At 36.6% G+C, this 12,768-nt stretch overlaps 1 protein-coding gene across 1 annotated transcript; it reads right to left on the minus strand.

Annotated features, from left to right (window-relative positions):
• Positions 1–10,089: 10,089 nt before the first annotated feature.
• Positions 10,090–10,620, minus strand: LOC126701006 (uncharacterized). Its single transcript, XM_050399156.1, has one exon. It carries the CDS (start codon positions 10,618–10,620, stop codon positions 10,090–10,092), a length of 531 nt encoding a protein of 176 aa, XP_050255113.1.
• Positions 10,621–12,768: the final 2,148 nt, after the last annotated feature.

Here is a 12,768-nt window from a genome sequence, read left to right on the forward strand (position 1 = left end):
ACCAATGCAACCTTAATTTTGTAGTTGGTGATGATAAAATAGCAATATGGCTTTTTAGATCTACCAATAATAATGCTCTTATAGCATTCACAATGATGTTTATCAAGTTATTTTTAGAACCACAAACAACAAAATGCAAGCTCCATTGATGGTGCTAAAGCCAAAAACTTTTAGCATCAAAACTATAATAAACTGCCAAAAATAACAGCTTACCATAGCTCCAAAGTTATAAAAAAAATACTCAAAAAAAAAAATTTCATTCTCTCTCTTCTTTTCTTAAAAAATAATATTATTTCTTTCTCTCTCTCTCTCTCTCTCTTTTCTTTTCCTCCTCTCTTCTTCTTCCCTGACTTAAACTATCTAAAAAAAAAGAGAGCATAGAGAGAGAGAGCAACAATTGACAGCATGCTTGTGAGGTGGTGGTTGAGAATCGAGCGTGCAGTGGTGGTGTAGTGGTGGTTTGGGTTGTTGGGTTTTAAGGGTTTCCAACCAGTGGGTTTATGGGTTTTAATCTTTTGGGGGCTATGGTGGTTTGGGTTGCTGGGTTTTGTTGATTTCCGATTTGTTGGTGGCTATGGTGGTGGTGTTGTGGTGGTTTAGGTGCCTGGGTTTTGTGGATTTTTGATCAGTGGGTTTATGGGTTCCAATCTGTTTGACCCAATAGTATTTATACAAAGCCTAAAACTATGTTTTGAACCTACGACTATAAGAAAATCTGAAGCTGCATTTAATAAATGTGGCCACTTCCTAAACTAAAGCCGTTTTATACACGCGGCTACAGACCAAATTTAAAGCTGCGTCTATAAAACGTGGCTTTAGGCAAGCTAGAGCCACGTTTTTTAAATGCAGCCATAGTTAAGATTAAAAAAAGAAAAAGAAATACGCAGGTCCTATAGTTGCGTGTTTTAAACGCGGCCATAGCTCCACCCCCAAAAATGTGGCTTTAGCTTAAGAAAACGCGACTTTAGACGCGTTATATGGCTACATGTTTAAAACGCGGCCTTTGTTGTTTCTTTAAGATGTGTTTTTTAAAAATGCGGCTTTAGCTCGTCTATAGCCACGTTTTTGCAAACGTGGCTTAAAAAAACGCGGCCTAAGACTAAAAATTTTAAATCTCCCTTCTCCCTTCAATGGAGTTTGAATTGCTTTCTAGTGGGCTTGTTTTAGAGTGATGATTGAAGTTTATACTTGTTGAGTTGTCTAGGAAGAGAAATGCATTGGGAATGATATGAAATTTATATGGCTTTTGAGTGTATGATGTTTTTCACGGGTTTGTTTCTGAGTGAAGAGTGACGTATATGCTTGCTAAATTGTTTGGGGAGATACATGAATTGGGTATTCTATGGAATTTGTATTGCTTTTGATGAGTTTGTTTTTGAGTGAAGTTACAGAATCTTCCTAGTTGACTAGAATTATAAAAAAAGAAAAGACAAGTATGCTTAGTTATTTAGGAAGAAACATGAATTGGGTATTCTATGGAATTTACATTGCTTTTGAGTTTGTGGTGCTTTTGATGAGTTTGTTTCCTAGTGAAGTTTGAGTGTTCTTAGGTGATTAGAATGATAAAAGAGAATATAAAATAGTTTGTTAGGGTGATATATGATACAAGTACCACAAGCAACTTGATCTGAGGCCAAGGTGAATTTTGTACTGATAAACAAAACATTGGTTTGGAAGGAAGCCTACAAGATCTGACTAGCTTTAGTCACCATGCAAAACCAAATTTCTTTGGCAAACTGGTCTATCACTAGCTGCGATTCAAACTTTCTTTGGCAAACTTGTTGACAATCTAAAACAAACTAAGAAAGAAGGATACACTACCTCCATTAATGCTGTTTTGGTTACTTAGTTTGGGTAAGCCGTAATTGTTCCTGTTGCTATGTTGGCCTGTGGAAACTTTTTTGTGTAAAGTTTGGTTTTGTAAATGAAGTTTACTAATTCATTATAAAAATAAAAAATAAAAATTTCAGTGATATATATATACACACACACACACACACACACACACATATATATATATGGAATTTGTATTGCTTTTGATGAGTTTGTTTCCAAGTGAAGTTAGAATTATTAAAAAAGAAAAGATGAGTATGCTTAGTTGTTTAGGAAGAAACACGAATTGGGTATTCTATGGAATTTGCATTGCTTTTGAATTTGTAGTGCCTTTGATGAGTTTGTTTCCTAGTGTTCTTAAGATCGCATTTGGTAGTGCTGAAAAGTTGTCTAACTTCACTAATCTTGTTTTTAAGAGCGTCTCTAGTTGCTGTATATTCTGATCATAGCATTCAATTTTGGAAAAGTCAAGGTTTTCTCTGCTTGGTTCGAAATAGCTAATTGCTGCCTTTATATTTTTGCAGTGCCATTATGGACATAAACTATGTTCTACCTGTAAAACAAGGGTACAAAACCGATGCCCCACTTGTAGACAAGAGCTTGGAGATGGGAAGGCATCCCTAGAAGCATTCGGGATAGCCACAGGAAGTTAGAGACAGTCATGTGTGTAATGTTTGTAGTTGAGGTATAACCATAATCATGTGTTGATGCTTGGTGCATCTTTTTTGTGTCAAATGGACCCAAAACTTTCCTCCATTTTGTTGCTGTATTGAACTGCATATTCTTTAAAGATTGATAATTTCCTGTATTCCTTAAAGATTGATTGAAATTGTGATAGGTTTGAGAAAATTCTAGCTTGGTATTCCTTTGAAATTCTGGCTTGTTATTTTGTTGCATGCAACAAGCTGGAATTTTGCAGGAATAACAAGCTCAAATTGTGTGTGTGACAAGTTTTTTATAGTAGCGTTTGTAAATGCATTTGTCATCTGGCTGAGAAAAAAAAAAAAAAAAAACTATAGCTGCGTTTTTAAAACGTGGCTATAGACAAATTCAAAAAATATTAGCCGTGTTTAAAAACACGGCTATAGGTGACAGATATAGCCACATTTAAAAAACGCAGCTAAAATATGTCTTCGAAGCTATCAACAAGTGAACTATAGCCACGTTTTAAATGCGGCTATAGATGGCACCTATAGCCACATTTAAAAAATGCGGTTAAAATATGTCTTTGAAGCATGTAACAAGTGACCTATAGCCACTTTTTTAAACACGGCTATAGATGGCCCCTATAGCCACGTTTTAAATGCGACTATAGCTTTTACCTATAACCGCGTTTGACAAATGCGGCTAGAGCATGTCCTATAGCTACGTTTATAAAAACGTGGCCATTGGTCTGATCCTATTGCTGTGTTTATAAAAATGCGGCCATAGGTCTTGGACTATAGCTACATTTGAAAAAGTGTGGCCATAGACCCCCTTAAGGAATACCACTCCTATGGAGCTAACTGTTTAGCAACCCCCTTACAGTAAGGTAAGCCTTACCCTCCCCCTCGTTTTTCTGAGCTACGCGACTATAGAACGTTTTTTTTTTTTTTTTTTGTTTTTGTTTTTTTGTAGTGACTCTTGACCATACTCTTTCACATCATAATAATAGATTTTTTTTTTTTTTTTTTTTTTTTTTTTTTTTTTTTATATATAAAAAAATTCATATTTGCTAGAATATATAATGATTTTATACATTAGATTAGTAGAACTCTATTTAGGGTATATCCTATTATATTCTGATACACTTAATCAATTACACAAACATTCAATCAATGACAAAAAAAAATTAGGGTGGAGTGTTACACCATAAACCTCATGGGGAGGGGTATCATTTTACCCATAGTTTGGGTTTTTTCAATATGTATATCATTGTTTGGAAGTCACAATATGAGCTAGTTTGCATATATCTTTCACATCATTTTACCCTAAATTAATTTATTAAAAGAAAGAAAAGGGCAAATCATAATCTTAAATGCTTTCTTAGGAAATGTTGCCACGACTATCTTCCCACCCTATGGTTTATCTGTAAACATGCCAATCCCAATGAGAAGAGTTGCCTTTAGGTGCCACCAACAAGAGATTGCATTAATATTTCATTAGTTTGTAGGGCTTTGTAAGGTGTTTATGCCAATAAGTTATTACTTTCCTTATATTCTACGACTTTTTTTTTTGAGAAGATTATATTCTATGACTTTGATTAATCTTGTTTATACAAGCTTCATTTAGTTTGATTCTTAATGCATTGTCCTCAATTTATTTGGTGTTTAAAATATTTACTTAGGCTTCAATCCAGTTTACAGTACAAAGTAATTAACCCATCTATCTATTTACTATTTAGATTACTTAAGAATCGATATTTATTGTTTGCAATGGAACTTAAAATAATCATGTATTACTTGGTCCTGTTAGTCTCTATTGTTTTATCAAAAAATATAATATGCTATTATTTTATTTGGGTGTATAACAGAGTGATTTTACATATGATGTTTATTGAATTTAAACTCTTTTGCTTTTTCCATTGCTTGTGACTTCATACTTCCCCATCTAGAATTTTTTCAAGTCACATTTTTGATTTCTAGTGACATTAAGAACGAAGACAAACTAAGGATTTCATTAGGGCCGGTTCTAGACATTTTGGGGCCTACGGCAATAATTAAAATGAGATGTTTTTAATATTTATGTATTAATTATTACTAATTTAATATTTTTATATTATAATATATTTCATTTAAAATCTATTTTTCTTGTCTTTTGAGATGCAAATTGATTAATTAAATTCATGTATTCAAGTTCTTCTAATATCTCTTTTTCAATAATATAACTAATCTACTTAATCTTTCTTGGGACATTGTTGATCTTAGATATGATAATATAGCTATTTTGAAGTTCATAATCAAGATTTTTTGTATTGCAAAATTGAACATCATTATGGATATTTTCATTGTTATCTTACAATCGTATCATATCATTATCTTCTTACTCTTTTTGGTGGGTTTCTTGCTCATTTGTGATATTTTCATCTAAATTTGTGTTGTATTTTGTTTATTACTAATAACAAATTTATCCATTGATCTTTTTGAGACTCAGTTAATTTTTCTTCTTTTTTATTTTTAAAATTGTCATATCTAGATGCATTTTTGCTAGTAGACATTTCTAATCAAAAAATATTTACAAATAAAAGAAACACTATCAATAATATATTTATATAACTTTTTTTTTTTTTTTTGGAGAAACCACATCGCAAAACTTTTATTAACTGTGACTATGAAAATCAACCTGAAGTACATCTGCAATCTCTGGTGGTACATCTTCCATCTAAACTTGTAATGAAGAAAAAGAATTGCTCGCCTTGCAAGCAAGTGAGCTACAATATTACGATGCCTCCTTACATGAGAATAATAAATAATGGAGAACTGAGAGGCCAAGTACTGTATATCATTGACAATGTGACCAAAATGTGAAAGGCTGTGAGAATTTGATTTTAGAGCATTCATGAGAATCATTGAGTCACCCTTCAACACTCCCTTGTTGAGGCCAGTTTCCAAAGCCAACTCCATTGCACGCCTTGCTGCCAATGCCTCAACTTTGATGGTTGTATTGGGCAGGGGGATTCGCTGCGCCAAGGACACCATCAGCCGCCCTTTGCTATCTCTGATTACCACCCCTATTCTGGCCTGGTTCTCAGCCTCGAAAAATGCCCCATCAAAGTTAATTTTGTACTATTGGTGCGTTGGGGGCTGCCATTGGGTTGGAGGTCTTCCATCGGGTTTCACATTTGCAGAATTATGCAGCAAAAAATCATGAAACTTGCTGCGAGCTTGCTGCACAAGGTTTGGGGGAGTTACACCACTTTTTCCTACCCTCATGTCGTTTCTTCTCTTCCATATAGCGCACACTACCATGGCAAACAGGTCTGGGTTCCTATTCTCTACCAGAACACATCCCATGAGATCAACAAAACTCATCGTTTGCCGTAGATTGCGTTGATTCCATGCTTGTACTGAAGTCCAAATTTCCTCCAGTTTTGGGTAGAGATAGAGAGCATGGAGGGTGTCTTCATGTTATGTTTGATAGTGATCACAATAGTCCTCGCTTAGAACCTTTCTTTTGACTAAAACATTGAGACTCCATATCCCTTTCCATAATGGCTTGAGCATCAGAGGTTTGGACTGACCCGGTTGTTGGTTCTAGAACTCTGTCTGCAAAAACCGGTAACCTGTCTTGACCATGTAGGCACCATTAGCACTGTGAGGCCAAATTAATTCATCGAATTGCTTAGTAAGGCAGAGGGGAATGCTTTTCACCATCTCTGCCTCAAAGTCCAGCAATGTTTCATTAATTAAATTTGTCCTCCAGCATCTTCCATCTTCATCTATCAACCTGTTGACTTTTGCTTCAACCAGCTCGTGTACCTATGGAGATAAAACTAGTGGTGAATGCTTTTGGGGTAGCCACCTATCCCCCCAAATATGAACTGACTTCCCGTCTCCAATTCTCCAAATTGCTCCACGCTTAATCACATCTCTCCCCTTTATAATGCTCTTTCATGCATAGGATGTCGAGCTTGGACAAGTGGCTTCCATGATCGAACAATGCAGGAAAAATCTTGCTTTAAAAATCTGGTAAAACAGTGTGGATTTATTATGTAGGAGTCGCCAAGTATGTTTAGCGAGCAATGCATCATTGAAACATGACAAATCCTTGAAACCCATCCCTCCTTGCTCCTTTGGCTTACATAGCTCGTCCCACCTTACCCAATGCACCTTTCTACTATCTCCCTACTGCTCCCAAAAGAATTTTCGAATGAGAGCTTCAAAGTCATGGAAAAGAGTAACTGGTAGCTTGAAACATGACATAGTATATGTAGGTAGTGCTTGAGCCACTGCTTTAATTAAAATTTCTTTTCTGGCTTGTGGTAGGAGTTTGCCTTCCCATCCTTGAAGCTTTTTCCACAATCTTTGCTTAATATTATCAAAACTCTCCTTCTTTTTTTACCCTATGAAACTTGGTAATCCCAAATACTTATTGTATTGTTAGACCACGGGTACTCCAAGGGCCTCTTGAATTGAAGCTTGCATCTGTTGGGAAGTGGACTTACTAAAAAATAGATTTATTTTATCTTTATTTATTTATTGCCTGGATGCTTGTTCATAAGTGGCTAAGACCTCCAAAAGCTTCTCACACTCATTCAGTTTTGCCCTGCAAAAAATAAGGTTGTCATCTGCAAAAAGGAGATGTGTTAGTTTTGGTGCACTTCGACAAATAGAAACACCCCTTATATCTCCATTCTCCTCCGCTTTTCTCAATAAACCATGGAACCCTTCCATGCATAATAAGAATAAATATGGAGACAAAGGATCTCCTTGGTGCAGCCCCCTCGTGGGTGTGATGTGACCATGTGGCTCCCCATTAATCAAGACAGAATAAGTAGCTTTTGAAATATATTGCATCATCAAATTTACCCAAGTGTCTCTAAAACTCATCTTCTTCATCAGTTTCTCCATATACAACCACTCCACCCTATCATAAGCCTTGCTCATGTTTAATTTAAGTGCCATATACCCCATCTCCCCCAAACAATGGTTTCTCATATGATGGAGGGTTTCGAAAGCCACCATAATATTATCAGAGATCAACTTGTCCTTCACAAAAGCACTTTCTTGTTCCAACACTACGTGGGGTAGAACTTTCTTCAACTTGTTAGCCAACACTTTTGAAAAGATTCTATACAATACATTGCTGAGACTAATAAGGTGATATTGTGAAATATATTTGGGATTATTAACTTTAGGGATCAAAGTTATAAATGAATGACACAAAGATGGAGGGAGATTACCCGAATTTAGGAAAAATAGAATATCATCCACCACATCGCTGCCCACCAAGGACCAATAATGTTGGTAAAAAATGGGTGGCATTCCATCCGGTCCAGGTGATTTTAAAGGTGCCATCCACTTAAGGGCGGTCTCTACTTCATCTGCTTTAAATTCAGCCAACAAATCACTGTTCATCTTAGTTGTTACAACTCGAGGTATTTGTTCCAAAATCTCATCAAAGTTCTCCAGGCTTTGGGAAGTGAAAAGAGCTTGATAAAACTCTAGAACTATGTCCTCCACTTGGCTAGGATTAGTGCACCATTGGCCATTATTATTATACAGCCCCTTATTGTAATTTTTCCTCCTTCTCTATGAAGCTTTGCTATGAAAAAACCTTGTGTTCTTATCCCCATCTTTCAGCCATTGCACCTTTGCCCGTTACCCCCACATCTATGCTTCTTTATTGAGAAGTTTATTTATTTCTTTCTCCAACTTTTTCATCAATGTCACCGACCACCCACTGCATGCTAGCCTCTCGACCTAGGCAAGTTTTTTTCTCTTTTGTTCTAGCTCTCTTCTCACATTTCGGTCCCCATCTTTCAGCCATTGTACCTTCGCCTGTTACCCCCACATCTGTGCTTCTTTATCAAGAAGTTTATTTATTTATTTCTCCAACTTTTTCATCAATGTCACTGACCCCCCACTGCATGCTAGCCTCTTGACCTAGGCAAGTTTTTTTCTCTTTTGTTCTAGCTCTCTTCTCACATTTCGAAAGCATGTCTTACTCCATTTGATCAAAATTTTCCCACACTTGTCAATTTTTTTTTATCACTTTCTCACCTCTCAGATTAGCCCCTGCCTGCTGCCATACCGCTTCAATTGTTGCCCCACACCCCAGTTCACTCATCCACATCTGCTCAAACCGAAAAGGCCTCTGTTACTTGCATTCCATCCCATCTGGATTAATTAACAAAGGCTTATAGTCCAAAGTAGTAACATCAATACGATGAACTCGTGTATCCAAAAACAAAGAATACCACACATTGGTTGCCACTGCCCTATCCAATCTTTCCCATACTGTGAAGCTATCAAAATGCTTATGCCAATTGAACTTTGATCCCACAAAACCAAGATCCATAAATCCACATTCATTCAAGATATCTCTAAATGCTTGCATTTGATTATGAGGTTGGGTTCTTCCACCTAATTTCTCCGATTGCTTTGTAATTTCATTAAAATCTCCCGTACATAACCAAGGTGCTTGACTTCGTGTTCTCAAATTTCTCAACCATGCCCAAGCTTCATGTCTGAGTTGTGTATCCAGTTCTCTGTAAAAACTTGTGAATCTCCACTCCCCTTCCTTGTTTTTGCAAATTGTGGCATCAATATGGTTCTTCGAAAAAGTCTTTATTGTTAAATCAAACTCCTCTTTCAGTACATCACCAAACCCCCTGATATGTTTCTCCTAGGTGCAATAAATCTATGCTTAAACTTCAAATGATCTTGAATTAAAATTAGCTTAGCTTCATTCGTCCATGTCTCGGCTAAAAACACAACGAAGGGATCTTTTGCCCACACTAATTTTGCAAGCTGATTTTCTGAATGTTTGCCAACCTGAGAAACAATCTTCTTCTTTTTCTGTAACTTTGGCTGATCTCCAGTAGGATGAGCACACCTTTTTGAACCCACTGCATCTACCATAATGACATTCGTGCCTGTGATGGACCTAGCCTGACGTTTCCAAGTAGCTTGAATCCCTATGTTAATGTTTAAAGTATCGGATAGAACAGATAGTGGTACACAGGGATAGCCATGTGATGTTGCATGTGATTGAGTGGACTTCAGAAAAATCTCATTAATTGTCATTAATTCCAAATTATTTTCCTTACTCATGGGAGAGTTTGATTCTGAATGAAATTCTGTTGCTGCATCAAATCTCCTCAAATCCCGATTTATTTCCTTTAATTTCTCTTTAAACAACTCAGCAGATAAACTTCCCCTGTTCTGATCTGTATTAATAGCATTGACTTCATCCAAAACGTTTTGATCTGTATGGAAAGGACTTGATTCCATCGGATTTGCCTCCTAGAAATCAGGGAATTTAATTCCTTCCTAATTTGGTGTCTCACTACCCTGACCTGATTTGATAATCTTCGGCGCCGGACCTTCTCTTTGGATCACCACTTGTGGTTTTGCAGGTGGCTTTGGGGTGGACGTTGTAGTTGGACTAGTGGATTTAGTTTTATAAAAACTAGGAACAAAAATTGAGTTTCTTTTTGATCGCACGAAAGGTGCTGCTCTGATCCATGCACTACATTGTTGAGCCTCAAATGGTAGCGTGCCACCACTCTCAATCTACAACTCGCAGTCAGTCATCATGTATGAGGCTGCCGCACTAATAACACAAGTTTAGTAGCCGCTCATATTTGAAAGAGGCACAAAGTTCCTTACTATTCTCCAAAGAAAGCACTCGGCCTCTACACAAAGGTTTTGAAATGTCCACCTTAACCCATACATGAATAAAACCATTGCCCATAATTTCCCCCTCCTCCGTGTTCTTGTCCACCAAACCAGTAGTACCATAAATTTTTTCAGCCACAGCCCTTGGTAAATCATGTACTTGAATCCAAAAATTAGCCATATTAAAATCAATATCCAAAACGTCAACCTCTTTATCATACCAATGTAAAACCATAAGGTGCTTATCAAAGCTCCATGGTTCTGTATTAAGGACTCGCTCCATGTCATTTTGGTTATAAAAAGTAAAGAGCACCACATGATCACTCTCTTTAGTCACCCTAAATCCGTTTTTCATTCTCCATATGGGTGTGAAATTTTTGGCAATAGCCTCCACGTTCAAATTTGCAACAAGGACGAAATCTGAAACTGCTTCTTCCTCTGTAATGCTAACATGAAAACCTTCCATGTTCGAGAGGGTAAGACAACTCCAAGATTTTGCTAACTCCTCCATTAATCTGAAACTAGAAAAAACTGGAAAGAAAAACTAAAGAACAAAAAATGTGTTTCCCCACCCCCGAAAGAAAGGAAAAAACCACAAAACCTTGAAGGTAAACTTGTTACCTCAAGGTACAAACACACCTTCGCGAGAAGGGACGACTATTCTACAACCTAGGAGAAGATGGAGAGGAGCCACCTTTCGCTAGCAAAGAGAAACTTAATATATTTATATAACTTGAATAAAAATTAATTTCCAAGCATAGAGCAATAGAACCTGATATATAAAGTACTATTGCAGCTTCACCAATAATAAGTATCTAGCAATTATGACCTACCTAAATAAAGACATTCATTATATTATCGACTGAATTAACACTAATAAAAATAATATATATTTATTCTAAATATCCATTTTGGAAATATTGATTGAGTGACATGGTTAGTAGAAAGATCAAGTATAGCAAGAGATTTAGAAAAATTGCTATGGGGGAAAGATGAGAGATTAGTAACGAGAGGAAGATCACACCTTGCCAATCTCAACCCTAATAGTTTCGGGAGATGACTCACAACTTCCAGCCAATCATTGGCTACATTGAGATTTGTGGAACTTAGGTCTAACTCTTCCACTGAAGACTGACAAGAGAACCATTCAAGATTTTCATTGGTTTTCAAATCATTATTATTCAAATAGAGATATTGCAAGAGTGAAATGTTTCCAAGTTGTTGTGGAATTCGTCCATTGAGATTGGTCCAAGAGAGATCAAGGTATTTTAAATTACTGAGAGAACCGATATAGAGTGGGGGATATGGCTTTGATTAAAATCACTGTGACTGAGATCCAAAAAAGTCAAATAAGGCAACTGAAATAATGAAGAACTAATCATACCTCACAAGCCATGATAATCAAGCTTTAGCTAGATGATGCCAAAATTGCCAGTTAGTTACATGGTCCTCACGTGCTCTAGACGATGCCTGCACAACATAAAGCAAGAAGACCTTAAGAGAGTACCTATGTGGTACCGGCCAAAGACCTTCTGAAGGTTAAGTTAAAAATTTTTTCGCAACTCTAGAATGTCAGAGCTGGGGTGAATTATGCGTAGCTTGTTTTCTAAGGGCCTTGGGTTTTTATAGTATTTGACCTCTGTTTCTTGCATAGGAAGTTGTTTCTTTATGGAGAAGATCATCATAAATGTGCGTATATTATAGGATCTTTTTCCTGTTAGGATTCTACTATTTAGGGTTAACCATGGGATGCAAGTTATTTCCATTTAGGATTCCTTGGAGCCCATTCAAAATCATGTTGGTATCACGTGGCTTTGGCATTCGTCCACCTTGTATTTATGTGACTTGAATTCGTCCATATCAGGGGACTATCCATCTATTATGGGGAGGAGTCCATCCGTCATGTGTCCCCTCCATCCGATCCCCCTCTGTTGCCTTATCCCCGCCAACCCACTAGTCTAGTACCGTCGAGTTTACTTGAACAGATCCGTCATGCCAAATTTTGTACTCTTCAAGCTCAATTACATGGCCTGTTTGGTTGTTGCAGGAAACTCCCTTCCAATGGCAACAATTCTTTTCATCTTCACTCCCCCCACCAATAGAGCAAGCCCTGGTAGTCTTCAACAATGCCTTTTTTGAAATCAAGGAGGGCTTGTCTCTCCTTCTTTATGCACTTAAAGCTTTCATCTCCAACACTTGGATTGAATCCATAGGCAAGTTTCAAATGCAGCAAAAACGTTAATAACACATAGAGAAGTTTTAGGGACCTTTATCGTCGCCTATGAAAAGCAATTAAAATTAGGATCAAGAAACGAGGAAGTACAATTGAAAACATTCAGTGCAACAAGTTAGATTTTTTTTTTTTTCCAAATAAATGTTCAGTGCAAATAAATGTTCTTCTTGCGAGCTCTTAAGGCCAACTAGACTTTCATAGTTTTGGGTGAGACTCATCGTGGCAAACCACTCAATTTTGGGTATTTCTTTTTTTGAAAAATGCTAGAGTTACAAATTTTTTTACAAATTTTATTTCAAATTGTTAATGTAGTAATTGAAATTTAGAAAATAAAAAAAGTGATGTGAGTAATGACCCAAATTATAAAAATGTTTTGTGTAT

This window comes from Quercus robur, chromosome 9, assembly GCF_932294415.1.
Source record: "Quercus robur chromosome 9, dhQueRobu3.1, whole genome shotgun sequence".
Classification (NCBI taxonomy): Eukaryota; Viridiplantae; Streptophyta; class Magnoliopsida; order Fagales; family Fagaceae; genus Quercus; species Quercus robur.